The 16,124-nt window shown below is 40.6% G+C and overlaps 1 protein-coding gene across 1 annotated transcript in view; it reads right to left on the bottom strand.

Annotated features, from left to right (window-relative positions):
- LOC141949405 (vascular endothelial growth factor receptor kdr-like) overlaps positions 1–16,124 on the bottom strand; it is a 142,034-nt gene that overhangs the window by 18,858 nt on the left and 107,052 nt on the right. The window contains exons 19-26 of the mRNA XM_074882941.1: positions 14,108–14,221; positions 10,709–10,797; positions 9,250–9,415; positions 8,606–8,703; positions 7,548–7,670; positions 7,328–7,439; positions 1,817–1,916; positions 1,130–1,235 (exon numbers count right to left, since the gene is read on the bottom strand). Coding sequence (XP_074739042.1) covers positions 1,130–1,235; positions 1,817–1,916; positions 7,328–7,439; positions 7,548–7,670; positions 8,606–8,703; positions 9,250–9,415; positions 10,709–10,797; positions 14,108–14,221 — 908 coding nt within the window. The remainder of the gene's footprint in view (positions 1–1,129; positions 1,236–1,816; positions 1,917–7,327; positions 7,440–7,547; positions 7,671–8,605; positions 8,704–9,249; positions 9,416–10,708; positions 10,798–14,107; positions 14,222–16,124) is intronic.

The following is a 16,124-nucleotide window of genomic DNA, read 5'->3' as shown; positions in this document are numbered from 1 at the left end:
TCCTCTATATTGTCATTGCGCTGGCCTCTGGGAATTCCAACGGACTAGTCTCAGGGACACCTAAATCCAAGTCTAAGCCATGTGTTTGGGAGAAGGGAGGGAGTGGCTTGAAGTCACAAAGCCCCTATGGCTGATAAGACTAACAGATTTTTGGAACTGGTAAAGGAATATTGCCTATGTATAGACTTTTTGCTTATGTTCAACATAAGGAGTTGCAGCTTAGGAAGAGTTGGTCCTTAAAATGGTAGCCTTAAAGGATTTTATTTCTTGTCCTTATGAGAAATTGATGCTGCAAGTTTAATGGAATTCAGTACACATCTTAATAAGCTCTGCATTGTCATTACACCCCTGCAGTAATCTTCAGAAATGACTCTTCCTTTAAGTCCTAAAATTACTTGTCCAAATTTCCCTTTGCTTGATTTTTTTTTTTTTTTAATTTTGAGAAGCAGTTAAGTGCCCTATTCCCTTATCATGATTTTTATGTCTCCTTAATTTACTTTGGTTATAGGATAAAACTCACAAGCTCTTCATAATGCAAACTGGGCCCTGTTCAACTTAGCTTCACTAAATTTGTTTACAAACAGGAAGGAGCTGGAAGAGAATGTTTGATTTCTTCTTAAATTAAATTGACAGTTACATAACTGGTCTGGTTGTTTTTACTGACGAAGACAACAATGATTTAACTACTATGAAATTAATAATTATGTAATTGACTTTCTGAGCTTTAAACTGCATCACTAAAGCTCCTAAGAGTACTGATGAACATAAGCTCAGAAAATGAGAAAGTTCAGACCAACTACTGGCAGTTTACTATGTTGGAATCTAATTAAAATTGTTTGTGAGATAAAGCACTATTGTTCCTCTAAGGGACAGCTGAGCATTTTTTTAATTAATGCAAGTTTCTGCTTATTATGGATGGATAAACATCTAGTTTTAAAATATAATCCCCTTTGAATAGTTAACATTTTCTTTTCTCATCCCAGGAGCCATTTTCCTTGTGACCTCTGTTATGAAGTCAAATCTAATATTACTGCTCAACACAGACTTTGTCTGTGCACACGCATACACATATCCACATACATAAACACCGATATCTACATTTGTTGAAGAAATGTTTGTATTGCTCTACCTGCTGCACATTGGCTTGAAGAAGATCTCCTAAGCGCTCCACAAGCTCAGTGAAAGTAGGCCTCTCTGTGGGTACTCCATGCCAACAATCCAGCATTGTCTGGTAGCTAGATAAAAACCACAGGTGTTAAGAAAGGAAAAGGATAGGAGCTTTGCTTCCAACTGTTCCATTCAGCTGCTGCTTGTTTTGGTCATTGTTCAGATAGTTTTGGATTAAGACAGATTCAAATCTCCATGTGCTGAAATTCTATTCTAGTTTCCATGTGGGATGCTTTTTCCTTCTATATTCCTGCCTCAACTGAGCTTTTTATTTTCACCTAACTTAACATTTGACTGATAGGCCCCACTGATATTGCTGAAATAAGTCATAGTTATGGATGCCTAGTTTCTAGTCACAGAATTGGAAATCAAGGCAGATGCAGTAGTCTCCTGAACTGAGATTCGTGAACTACAACTGACATGGGGAGATCTGTTAACCTTGTTGGCAAAGGTCAAGCTGACTTGGTCTGTCTTTAGCATTCATCTGTGATATCAGGACACCCAACTACAACATTTACTGAAAACAAAATACAAAATATATAGCTAACATCTGATGAGGTCTCTTTCCTCCTCCACACTTAAATACAAGCTCTTTTGTAATACATAAATGACATGTATCAGCTCTCAGTACAAAACCAGGACCTCTTACACTTCTGGAGTAGAGTACTCTGGAGATCTCATCCGGGTTCCTTCTTTGAGCCGTCGGCAAAAGTCCTCATCTATCTGCACTCCAGGGTATGGTGAGGCACCTGATGGGAGAAATAAGGAGGAGGCTCCAGTATGGCACAATTCATATTTCCCCCACCACCACATATTGGTGATTTCTGCTGAGCATTCAAGATTACCTAGCGTCTGACAGTAAAAGAAGCTAGAGCAAAGAAGGGGTTGCAGTCACTTGCTATCTATGTGGTTTTTTTGGAAAGCTGTTACAGACTCATTCTGTCTCTTTAGAGATTTCAATCATGCTGTCTCCTCCGCATTTGTGATATAACCAGGACCACTCCAAGGTAAAATATGACAGAAGAGAAGTAAATTTTATTAGTTTGAGACTTTAAATGACCTCTTGGTCAGTGGTAGAAAAGTTCCAGCTCATTCAATTTGTTACATACCGTTTTCCAAACTGTCAGTCTGCCAATATCCTGCACTAAGTGAATACCCATGAAATAAATAAGTCCTGCTCATCACTCACTGATTTAGAATCTCTGGCCTCACTGGCCTCAGTAAGTGCAGAGAAATCTGTAGGCATCTGTCTCCTGCAGAAGGCCGTCAGAATCTTGCAGTTCAACCTCAGGTGTGGAATTGTAGTCCTCCTCTCCTGGTTCACCATTTAGTATTGTATATGTATTATGCAGTCCTACAGGTAAAATTTCCTTGAAAAATGACATTCCAAATTTTTAGTCTTGTTTTCTTTTCTGAGCGTCTGTTCAATGCTGCTTATTTTCAGGGCCACTGAATTGTTAGTGTGAAATCTGGGAGGATGGTTCATGGCAACTGTAATTGCTTTTGAGAGGTAGACATCTGTAAAGGGTCTGGTAGTATTATATTAGCTTGCAAAAAAGTTGGCCTAGCAGTCATCAAAATGGAGGAGTGAGACTTATTTCACTTACCTGTGTAAATGGTTATCTTCAGAGGAATGACTAGAATAAATGTATGTATGCACTGAATGCACTTTTAAACTAACGAGCGAACAGGAGCTTTTCAGAGGTTGTGATCTTTGTTGTATGACAACTGCACTTTATGATGCACCATAAATAAGGGGAACAAATATATAATTTGAGAAAGTGCTCTGGCATCTGAGTTATCCAGACCTCATAGGTAAAATTCAAGAGATGTCTACAAGTGAAGTTTGAAAGGTTACTGAACCTACTGTGGATAGACCTAAAAGATCTGTAGGCTTTCGTGCCTTCCTTCTCAGCAAAGGCTTCACATGCAGTGCAACTCTTCTCTTTCACATTTTGGCATCCTAGAGGCTGGATGGTGAATTTGGAAAAAATTTAATCGTGTCTTAACATAGTGGATTGAATGGAATCTGGATCTGTATCCAGCCCTTGGGGAATCTGTATGATTTACTGTCTATAACGTTCCTGCCTATTTCCTGCATTTTTTTCCTCCATTTTGGAAACACCATCATGTGCTGTGCACTTGGGGGCACAACAAGCACAGTAGAAATCTTTTAGATAAAAGCTGTGAAGAGAGTGCCAAAATTTGGCTGTTTACAGAATTATTGTACTCTGTGAATCTGACTGCTCAATCTGCAAAACTATGCACTGGGGAGCAAAGATCCTGGCAGCTTCCTAAGAGGGCATCCCAACACAGCAAATCGGCTCCGATGACATTCAAAGCTCAAGGATGCTTAGCCACAGCCCATCTGAATTCCCTTGATGTGCAAGTATCAGATCACAGTGTTAAGAGCGTTTCCTGGAGTTGTGTAGATTGGAAATAGTCAGTAGCATAATTTCTGCTTTATATCTTGATTTTCCTTCCTAATTCTGTCTTTAGCCTGTCATTATGATCATAATAACCTGCTAATTAAATGTTCAGCTCACATGGCATCACCCATTAGCCAAAGATCTCAAAACAGGATTCTATCAACTCACAAGGTCTCTCTGAATAAACTATAGTGTCACTTTCCCACAGTTACACTGTGACTAAACGATAAGGATAGGAACAGGCTCTGGGGGCACTGAGTAGCTTGTCCAAGCTGCTAAAGTGCTGTCCATGTACATCTCCTGAACTCTCTTTAGCTTGTCTTTTCATCTGTACAGGCTTATCTTTACAAACCCTTACAAAGTACTGAGGTTTTGTGAAAACATCTGTGACTTTCCCAGTTGATTCCCTGTCCATTTAACAGTGGCACAGACTCTCAAGAGAAGTGAGCATAAGCCTCGCTTGATCTAGTTAGCCCTAGATTGTCAATGTACTGGGACAACACTGAAAACAACCCCCTCATTAGAGAAGAGAGGGGCTGCATGGTCTTTTTCATTCATTTCTGACTGCATTATGTAATTGTTGTGCCATCATGGCCAACTGATTTCAATTAGGAGGAGCTGAATGGAATGCATTGATGAATGGCCATTTTACACTGACCATTCTGATGTGCAAAAGAAACCCCTCAGTTTGCTGAGTATCACTGGCTGGATCTGGCTCATGAGCACATCAGAGGTTATAAGAATTAGTCTTTTGGGACTGATTAGTCAATTGGGACTGAGACCTTAAGGGCGACACAGTAGAATTGGGTAAGGAGGGATGGAGAATTCCAATGGATCTCACAATTGGAGTTATCTTTCTTTGATTACATCATTGATCATATCAACATCAACTGCAATATGTTAGTGAGAGCAAGTACAGGGAAGGCAAAGAAGAATAATTTTTGATTGCAAGATCTTTTGGTAGTTTATATTTTGACTGGTGCTGGCCTCCTACCAGGTGGAGTCAGCTCAGATCATAAAAGCAAGGAACTCTCCCTTTTCCACCTCCACTTACCCTTGTACCTCATCTGGACTATGTGATAAGCCTAATAACTTGGATTTGGGATGCTGAGACAGCTTGAAAAAATGTAGACTGAAACATATGGTGTAAGGTCTACACATGACATTTTCCTAAGTGGAAATCTCTTCCAAAATGCTCAAAGATGGGGCATGCATTGGATATGGTAGCACTCTTTTGATCTTAGTTTTATTTCAGTAAGATAATAAGATGCTGATGTTATACTACCAAGCACTGCTTGTTTACATAATTATCTTTGATTGCTTTTTGAACAGTGCACATTTAAATTCCAGGACACACCAACATTCTGTAATGTGCCATGTAAGTGATTTCAAGATGTATTAAACACCGCTGGCGCTACCTGACGTGAGGTGTGCTGACCCCATTTAAATAATGCAAAGCTCAATGCAAACTCAGCCCCAAATGAAAATTAACAGCCTCTCAAGTCCTGATTTCCCTGTGGAAAATGAATCCAATCTGCCAGCCTTTCTGGGGGAAGCCTATCGTGCTTCATTCAGCTTCTGACCCTGAAAGGACCCATGTCCAAACTAAACTGTGCATTTTGCTAATCAGTATCTTTTCCTCTTTAGAGGGTGCTAAGTCTGTGGGACCCAGTAAAAAGCAGCAGTTGTAAATGGGAGCCAAAACATACCCTGTAGCAACGACAAATAACTTCCATCCCCTGGCTTTCAATGATCTGTAAAACTTTTATATAAGAGAGTTCAATCAGTGACACAAATCCTTAATTAAATATTTATCGTGTGAGCTGCAGATGTGAGTAGTGCCAAACCACAGACATGCCTGGATGATCTGTATGAAAAACCCTCTTAGAGAAAATGACTGCTTTTGAATCTGTGCCATGGATTGAAGAAAGTAGTTTGTGATCTACGTCATAGCGAGGGCAGAGGCTGCTCTATGGATGGCAGCCCTTGGAGTAATTTAGTAGATTCCTCTGAACTCAGAAGAGGACAGTCTATTGTTCCAAGTAAGCACCTTCATTAAGAAAAGAGACTATCTAAAATTAAAAGAAACCAGATAAATTATTTTTAAATAGTTAAAATTAGAATTTCAGTGCCTATATTTTAATTTTTATTAGTCTTCAGTATTAAAAGCCCAATGACGCAAAGTTCACATCTCTTAAACTCTGTCAGGACCTTTGTGAATGATATAAACAGTTTGCCTTCTACAGTGGTCCTTGCCATTCATCAGTATTCAGTTCATTTGGTTCCTTGGAGATACCCAATGGAGAAACTGTCCCCTCTGAGTGTGTCTCTGCATGCTAATGCTAATACATCTTCTTGAATAATCTATTAGAAGTGGGGCATTGCTGGTGCTTCTGGAGCTTTGTCTTTCTGTTGTATTTCAAAACACATGCAGCAGGTGATGCTGTTACAGAGCCGTGGAGGTGTTACACCGAAATAACAAAACTCTAAATAAATGGGACTGAACTCTGGAGAAAGCAGTAACTGCCACTTGTTTTAACCATTTGAGTGTCAACTTTCTGTTTTGCGTGCTGATATGAGCTAGAGAAAAGTCCAAATGAAAGACTCAGACTGAAATCAGGATGTAATCTTTGCAGTCAGCCCTAAAGAAAAGATTAGGATAGAAACAGCTCCAGACTTTGCATCCAGATCTTGATTTAGCATCTTGAGCCCAATCATTAATTTCAGCTGATCCATGAACCAAAGGTAGTAGGAGATTACAGAGTTTGCTTTAAAATTCAGCAGTTTAAGTTGACAATGGGTCTTGTTTCCTTTTGTCTGTGAATGCTGATTAAAAACCCAGAGCTCACATTCCTAAATTCCCTCAGGAAAACAAAACTTGCCAGTCTGCAAGGACAATTTGAGAGTGGCAAAGTCCAACTGTCTGTAAGACTGCTTGTCTCAATTTCAGGGCTTTATCTGCTGGACAGTAAGCAGATCTCAGTGAGGCTGGGATTTCTAACAGCATTGTAAGATGAAATCTATAGTACATAAAGAACACCATTACTATTCTTTCAAAAATGTTGTGGCTTACAAATGATATGGCCAGAAGAGTATGCATTCTACCTGTTTGCTGCCAAAATGACTTATGCAGAGTCTAGCACTGGTTCTCGTATCAACCTGATGGCAGCTGCTGCCAATACATTTTTCTTACTTAGAAAATCTTACTTAGATTTTGTGGGGAAGATAATCAAGCTGGGATAAAATGTCATGTGGGCGAACTCCCTTGTGTTCCATGGACTGTCACTAGCAACATGAGACCACTATGTCAACAGCAGTGGAATCCTCTGCAACCTTTGAGCTGTGTGGTTTCCTGAAGCAGGCTGCTTAGCAGAAAATATGGTTTGACAGGAAAACTTCTTCACTGCTCTCAAAGAAGTATTTCACTCCTGAGCAGCAGACGGTTGTATTATCTCTGTGCTCTGTTGGTTACAGTTATTACAAATGTTAGGTCCAGTGTTTTGGGTTTTGGTTTCCCTCCCCCCTCCCCAATATTCACTGTTTTCATGTACTTTGCCAGGTGGAGTTCTTACTGACTTCAGTCCAGTGACTTTATTTTACACCTGATCTACACTGTGCACTTGTACTAACTGAAATAGAAACATGACACCATGTTACCACATTTTGTTAAAAGCTTTTCTTAGCAATAGAGCCATAAATTAGGGGGAAAAAGGGTTTTAAACCATTCTTACCTAGAGAAAATATTTCCCATAACAGCACTCCAAAAGACCATACGTCACTCTGCGTTGTGTAAATTTTGTCAAAAATAGCTTCTGGAGCCATCCATTTGAGTGGAAGTCTGGCCTAAGAATGCAGAAGACACAACATGTTGCCAGAACTGGTTTTACTGATCTGCCCAAGCCCTAGTGGAATAAAATCTCAAGATTAGCATTTCAAGTTTCTTTCACTTACATCTCCTTTCCGTACATAGTCAGGATCTTTATAAATATCCCTGGCTAGGCCAAAGTCACAGATCTTAACCACGTTGTTCTCTGAAAGAAGGATGTTCCTTGCTGCCAAATCCCGATGAATGCACTGTGAAGGAATGAGGACAAGCAAGATCAGAGGGTCTGCCTGGACAACGAGCCCCTGCTAGAGTTGAAAGCATGAGACCTTCTTTGGAAATGGAAACATAACTGAACTTTTTATGTGAGCAGGTTAGAGAAGGAAAATATATGTGGGAATCTGCCACAAATATACTGTCATATGCAAAAGAGAAAACAACTCGGGGAACAAGCCACGTATTGCTGTTAGTTTTCTGATTTTTCTATGTGAAACAACTTTCACAGTTATGACGAGATGAAGGGAGTGCCATTTTCCAGTTAATCGTTCTGCAGGAAATTTGAGAGAGGTCAAAAAGCAACTGCAGCTTCCCATGAGTGTGTGTGAGACTGGGGTAACTGTGCTCCTGATTTCTGTGTGTGCCTCCCTGGTAGCTGTGTGATAAGTGCAAGCTCTCAGTTTTGTGCGTACTTTGGCATGTGTATTACATTCAATTACTTGAAAAGCAAGCGTTCCACAGGCTACAAACATACTTTTTTTGTATCCAAAAGAGTTGCTAACTCTGTTGATAGTCTCCAACGTTGCTGAGAAGCTAAATAAATAGCTGGATACTCCCTCTTCATTTTTCAGTAGTACTTTTGTTGACCAAACTAGAAGGATCTTTCTCTGTGAGAAGCCTGTTCTGCTTTTATTTATGAGACAGTTCCATGAATTGTCTTACAATCTGTATTCACTCCTTCTATCTAAACTCTCATGTTACAGATGCCAGTCCTTGTAGCCAAGAACATGATGGATATTCCTTTACAACTTCTTCAGTGCTACTTATTGCTTAACCACCAGAGCTAATGTGATCTCCAACACTTTAATATAAGAGCAGATAGCAGATTACTCAGGCTCAAAAGTATATTTAGATTTCAGATACTCATGATTCCGTGAAAAGTTCAGCCCTGACATTTTAATGAGCTCACTTTTCGGGAGGCGAGAAACTCCATGCCTTTTGCCACTTGGAAGCTATAGCAAATCAGATCCTCCAAAGTCAGGGGCCGCTTGTACAGATCCTCAGCATCTAGGAGAGATCACAGACATGGCAAAACACTAGAGCAACAGCTCCGAACTTTTTTGGCAGTGGTGCCCCTTGTATGCTGATGACCCCAGCCCTGTATCTGAGTATTGTTACATGAGTTCTCTACGAGGATTACAACTCCATCTTAGGAACCACTGGCCTGGCAGGCAGAAGATCAGATGATTAAAAAAGTTCCCTCGAACATTAATCATGTCATTTAGCTATGGGGAAAATAACATCTGGGGATAAAAGCGAGGGAAACTATTTAAACGAGTGATGAAACAGGGGACAGACTGGCCCCACAAATCTGGTAAAATATTGCTATTACTCCTCTTACGCAACAGGAGCAGCTTTTATATGCTTAAATTATTGCAAATCTCTTTTTGTGAGAAAGTTGGGGTGGGGCACAGGCGAGAGAAGGAATTTGCAGCTTCAGGAACAAGTCAAACTGAGTAAGGGCTTGTAAAGTGTGTGATAGTGTGTGTGGCACTAGTGAAGTGACAGAAATCTTTACAATAAAAGATCTGGGATTAGGTAGGTTTCTTTTACCTTCTTCATCATCCTCTGAATCGCTGTAACTCTTGTCTTCAATAAATCCTGAGCTGGCAGAGCTTCCTGTGCTGGCTACACTCTCAAGGCGCCTCTTGATCAGTTCGGTCAAATCACTGCTGGACTCATCCAGACTTTTCTCTGCTTGGTCAGAGTTTTCCTGGGACTAGAAATGGTATAAAACTGATTTTTAGCTTTGGATGATGCAATGCCTGGGAATTCAAAATATGTAACAGAATGGCATATGGAGAAAGTGTCCTCTGAAGATGATCTCAAAACATGTTTGAACATGATGTTCCCTGAAGAGCAGAACTAATGAAGCCTGGTTTCCTATTTATTAATATAGTACCTTCCATTTTACTGATAGCAATATTCCACCATAAAAGTTAGCTGGAAGCTGGATGGGTGAGACTGATAGATGAGCAGAGAGATATTGTAATTCTGTACCTCTTGCTTTCTTAGGAAACCATGCTAAAAATCACAGTTCAAGGTATGTGCATGATGTGCATTGCAATGCATCCGTCTCACCCTATACTGGGGAGTGAGACATAACCTGTCCCTGCAACTCATGAAAACAGTGGTCAGAAAAGAAATTCTGAGTGACTATACCAGGAAAATCTCCTTCTCTTACACAAAGTACCTTATGTACTTTTGTGCCTGTACACAATAGCTGTAATAATAATAACAACAATAATAATAGAATCATCTGGAAAAATAATCTTGGGGAGGCTCCAGTTTCTGGCAGGGCTTAGATCAGAGAGCCCTTTCAATGCTGTATGTTCAAGTGAGGAGGTAGTCCAATCCTCTCCCCATCACTGACTTCCAGCCTCCTGTGTCTTCCCCCATTTCCTAGCCCAATTTGTGCTAGCACAAATGTTTGTGTGGATCCAGACAACCATTTGGAAACCAAAATAATTTGGTTAGTTTTAACGCAGACCATGTTCATGATTCAGTTTGCTGCATACAGCTCAGACTTTTAGGTTGACACACGGGAAGGGAGAACATAGAAGATGAGAATGAGCAGATGATGGAAGGGTGAGCTGCTTTCAGTAGCTGGGGCGGAGGTGGACCTAGAAACAAAAAACCCCAAACTGGGCTTGTATTTTGGTTGGGTTCACCTTCTAGTTCAGTTAATACCAGTTTTTCACTACTACTTGGTTTCCCCCCTTGTACTGGGTAGTATCTTACAAGTAATTGCCTCTCTCTCTCAAATGCAGTAGAGTGCTTGGGTATTTGCAACTAATTGTTTAGGTGCTAGAAAAGAAGAGGATGGGAGTGAGATCCTACAGGGGAAAAAGTTTCCTTTTCTTGCTCATACAAATTGAAATGTGGTGAGAAAATAAAATGCCTATATAAATACCAGACTGTCTCAGTGCCAATGCAGAAAAAAATCCAGCTTGTGGTCAGTGGTTGTTAATTCTCTGCCTTGTTGACTATGAGAAGCCTGTCATTTTTTTACCTTGTAGGCAATGAAATCTCCTCGTTTTCCTCTTAGATAGTTGGACAGATTTCCATATTTGCAATATTCTACTATGACCATTAAAGGACCTAAAAAGACAGTGAAAGTCAAATGAGTTTTGAAGCACTACAAAGCACTTAATACTACCTTATAATCACAAATCCTCTTCAGAATAAGTAAATACTGTCATTCCAATTATACAGATGAGGAAATTAGGAAACAGAGAAGTGCCACTCCAGAAGCACACAATCAGTAGTAGATACGGAGAAAAGGTAATACAGTACTGATCTTAGTTTTCCCCGTTAGATGGTAACAGGTGGTATTTATTCCTTATTTATAAACAAAGAAAAATTCAGAATGATAAATAAGAATATACAATCCCACATGCTATTAAGGTTGTTTTATGCTATACATAGATCCATAGCATGGAGCAGTCTTCATTTTCCTCTGCTGCCTTCACAGTTGTTTGTCTTGGGTGGAGCTGATGCCACTAGAGGCAATAAAAGTATGCATGATCATAGACAGATCTAAATTAAAAGTTGCAAAAATATTTAGTCTGAAGTTTTTGAAAGCTTGGAAAGTCCTATCACTTTTTTCCTTTCTTATTTCTGTGCAAACTACTGTACAGTTCAGTGCAATTGCAGCTTTTATACAATTACGAATATTTTTAAGATCTGCTTGAAAATGCTTTTATGTTTCAGTGTGAGCTATTAGGAAAGGAAAAAGCTACATTCTCTATCTTTAGCATAATCACTGCTTTTTGTGATCATCAAATGTTCATCAAATGTAAGATAAGGTGAAATCATGGGACTAGAATGCATAGAAACTTGTATTATTATCTATCCTAAGCAACCAGACTTTCATGTCCAGAAACTTTTTTCTTTCTAGGTCTGTAGTTCAGACTTAGGAGTTTGAACTTCAAAGGAAAAGTGCTGAGAGCTGCACTTGGCCATTCAGGAAGGAGGCAGCTTCTCTCTGGCTATATCAGAAATGTGCACACAGACTTGTACTGCAGTCTGTCCCCTTGGTCCAGTCCAACATGTAAAATACTGACTGGAAAGGCTGAGAGCAGGGCTGTCGGGGAGAATGGATGGGTTGAAGACAGAGGAGTGAACCTTAGAGATTCTGATTGCTGCATCCTGTCTGAGACTGGGTGACAAGTACCATTTGGAAGCAGATTGTCTCATTAAAAGGGAGCTGATGAATCCTAGCAATAATAACCAATAGCTTGCTGATAATAACATTGTATATTTCTGCCAGGCTCTTTATTTGTACAAGTCCTGTAGCACTGCTAGATTGAATACACACCTTCAGGCTGTTCAGGTCTTCCAGTTCCTATTGACTACAGCTCCAACATGTTCAGCACCTGAGTACGCTGCACCAGTGATTGCAAAAACACAACTGGACCAAAATCAGAGCCACACAACACTGCTCACTTGGGCTGGAAGGCAGCAGTGGTGGGATCTGGCAGTGCACAAGAGATCTCTGGGGGACGTTGTTCTGAAGAACCTAAAGTCGAATGTCCCTCATGGATGATTTGAGGAAATGCAGATTCCCCTACAGCCTCAAGGCTCCAGTTAGTGACTTATTCATGTTTTTGAAATGCTTCCTAGGCATGGGCTCTCCATATTTTACTTCCTCATTGTAAAGCATATGCTATGTGTTAGTTTGAACTCCTTGATATCAGACACTCAGCCAAGGTGTTAAAACACCGTTATATGGTGGTATTATTATTATTATTATATGGTTATCAGGAATACCGTTATATGGTTACATAAAAACTAACAAGGAAGGAGAAAGCACTGTATTCTGCAGTGGCATTTTAATAGTAACTCTTATCCCAGTGTCTGTCTTGAGAGCTCAAGGCTATTTTTCTTTAGTCTGCAGCTGCATTGCTCAAAGGTAAACAAACCAGTGCCTCAGTGCCCTGCAAGGCCATGCTGCACCGCTCTGCTCTGTCCATTGCTCCCCAGAGTAGTCAGTGGTTTTCCTAAGCAGCTAGCAGGGAAGAGTGAGGGTTTCTTCTTCACCCAGGATGGAGCAGGCTGGAGAATGAGAAACCAACTTTCTATGCAACTAGAACTTGGGGGCTGAATTAGTGCTTTGGTTAAAAACTATTGACATCTTAGTAATGCTGCCATGTTTTAGCCACCTGTTTGTGTTAAGCCACCTCATTGACTTGACAGGAAAGGAGAATCACCAGCATTCATAATGTTACTTTTCCTGTACTCACAGTTCCAAGCAAAGACTACTTGCTTATGCATCTGAATCTTAAAATCCTCCAGCTAAGCTGGCCATCTTCCCATACAAGCTTTTGGGTTCTGTAGTGCTACAATTCCTGCAAGTTCCCTGTTCACAGCTCTCAGATTACAGCAGTATCTGTGATTGCTGATTGCTAACTGCACCTTGAGGAACTGGGAGTATCTTCCTAGAGGGAAGATTTCTTTCCTGGCATCCTACCAAATCTACCTCACCGAAGTTTTTTTTTTTCCCCCATGACTGGACAACTACATGTTCTTTGGGAAAGTGATAGCTTCAGAGTCTCAGATGACAACAAATGTGTGCACCATCTCTCTTGCTCTTTCCCCTTCATTTATCTTACTCAGGTTTTTTTTGTCCTTAGCTCTCCTAAATCCATCCTTTGGGGATTGTTTGAAGGTTCATTGTAAGCAGTAAAGAGGCATCTCTGAGAGTTGTTACCCTGAAGTTAAAGCACAGTATAGTAAACAGACAAGGATGCTTTGTATGGTGGTATGGAAAGGGATGCTTTAGTGACAGAGGTCTAAGATTTATGGGGTCCTTTGTTTAAGTTTGCACTTTGCAACGGATTCTTTGTATGATGTACAGCCAGTTGTGTCAGCTCAGCTCCTTGGAAGTCCATGCTGTCACTCCATTCAGCTTTGGACTGCCTCAGGCTTCCTGTATACTACACAAAACATGCCTGCATTTGCCTGGCAAGAGTGAAGTGCTTGGGAAAGGAGGAGGCCTCAAGTAGCTAAGTGATCAGCCTGGTGCATCCTCCTGATAAGGCAGGGAAGAAGAGGGAGAAGAACCTTTGTGGATCAGTAGTGCCTGTGTGGAGGAGTTTGGCACCTAATTGCAATTAGGATCCTGCCTCCCTTCCATCCATATTCCCTTTTGTAATCAAGCTTACAAAGGACAGAGAAAAAGAAAATAGGCAAGTGACACCACTGGCTGGGAGAAGATGTTCAGAAACCATTGATGAGATGTGGCCATATTCTGCAGTAGCAGAAGCTCTCCTATGAATAGAGGTAGAAATGTTTTTGCTTGCATTAACTGCGTGTGCATGAGACTTGGACTCCACCACAGATACATTCAAACACCACTGTATCTGAAAAGTGTTTCTTCTTTGCTCCTTATTTACTGAGGAATTCTCACCTCCAGCTTTGGTGCAGGCTCCCAGCAGGTTGACTACATTCAGATGATGTCCTATATGGATGAGGATCTTCAGCTCAGACATTAAAGCCTTACATTCATTAGTAGTTGCACATTCTGCTTAAGATAAACAGGAAAAATACCATCTTTACACAACAGGATATTTTTAACAGGACACAGCAAGATCCTGTTTATACTTGGAAACAAAAACCACCCAGGTTACTTGTGGTATCTTTGCTTTTCAGACTCTTAAACAGATAATAATTCATCCGTTTCATTGTCTGTTGACCTTTATGAAGTGGAATAACACTTTATCTTTTGGGTGACTCTTCCTTTCTCTAGCATGGGTTATGGAAGGTAACTGTCCTGTAGGAGAACCCTCCCCCCAAATCAGATACCAGAGAGCCTTTGCAAGGATTGAATTTTACAAGCTTAGCAAAGGAACAACCAACCACTCCAAGCAATGATAGCACACAGAAGAGCATATTCCTCCATCTATAATGGTGATGTGCACTTTAGGAGTAATTCTTTACAATACCTCAGAATATATTTTTCCACAGTACTGAGCGACTCTCCACTGCAGGTTATGGAGGAATCCAACACATCTTTAAGCTGCGTCCCAAAATGTACTGGAGAATGTACAGCATTACTAAATCTCAGCCCCGTGAGATCTCATCAACCCAAGAAATACATTTTCCAGCAAAGCAGAAGGGGCCATATCTGTGTGTGAACCATGAACTTGACACTTGATAAAGCTCTGGCTAGCCAGTTATACTGTAGTTTCATTCTCTTTTGCTGCCAAAGCTAAGGAAGGCACTCTCAGACCAGAACGTTGTTCAGATGTTGGCTTGTTTCCTCTGCCTTTCCAGAACTTTTGTGATGTATTTTAATAAAAGGGGCCATGCCCTGTTTCCTCTCATTTTGCCTTTGCATCACGTAAGATTTAAATATGAAGAAAGTTATATAACAGATCATTTGGTGTGACAAATGTAACCTCTTTATCTGTTCATAGAATTCTCCATAAACAAATCTTTCACCAAATTGTGTCATAAGAAGGAGCTATTCCAAGCCCAGGATTTCTTCAGTCAACAATGTTTGTAGATGGGTGTGTACATGGGCGATATTACTCCTGATTTACCCTGGCATGAGCTGGAACATGTCTGGCAAAATCTAAACAGAGCAGCCCCAGAAGTGTTTCAGATAATCTTACATATCAAATTTTAGCCTTCAACCCAGAACTGATACCAGCCTGCTTCATGGAAATGACAGATAATGCTAGAATTACAGAAATGCAGACATTTCCAGAGCTTTTTTTTTTTTTTTTTTTCTTCCCCCCTGAATGGATTGACTCACACTAGAGAATCTGCTTTATTCAGGCAAGTGATGAATTATGGGCTTGTTAGTTGGGGAGGGACAGGTTAGGGCAGGAGGCTGCCGCCTCCACTGGGGAAGGAAGGTGTAAAATGATGGAGAAACTGTCAAATAGTTTGCTAAATATGTGCAGGCAGGGTAGAGTTGACATGAGGATCAGTTGGGAAGCACAGTGTGGAAGTGAATGAAAACCCAGAGCTATCCAGGGCAGTAAGTTTTGGATGGAGAAGGGAGTGCGTCTGGATCAGGGGCTTCTAGGATATTTCAGGGATCTGGAGATGGGCATGAAACAGAAGAAAGAGCAGGAGAGAAGATGATCTGAAGATCTACTAATGCAGAGAAGGGAGACCAGATTTGGAGGAGGTCCAGAGAGGTGATAAACTGATGTCTTTGAAACTTCAGAGAGATGAGAAGTAGCAGAGCGTCAGGAGAGGCAGCTAGCAACAAAAGCCATCTACCGTGATAGAAGTTCCTGAATCATGGCATTGCAGGGGTTAATACTGTCATGCAGCAGCAATGCAGAGCAATGTGGGCTATGAAAAGCCATCCAGTGAGCATTGATTGTACCTTTGAAAATATCCTAAATGAACAGTTGGAAACCTCCAACCCAATGTACTGGCTGATGCATTTATTCATGAGCTGCCTGCAG

This window comes from Strix uralensis, chromosome 13 (genome assembly GCF_047716275.1).
Source record: "Strix uralensis isolate ZFMK-TIS-50842 chromosome 13, bStrUra1, whole genome shotgun sequence".
Taxonomy (NCBI): domain Eukaryota; kingdom Metazoa; phylum Chordata; class Aves; order Strigiformes; family Strigidae; genus Strix; species Strix uralensis.
This window is presented reverse-complemented; position numbering and strand designations above follow the sequence as displayed.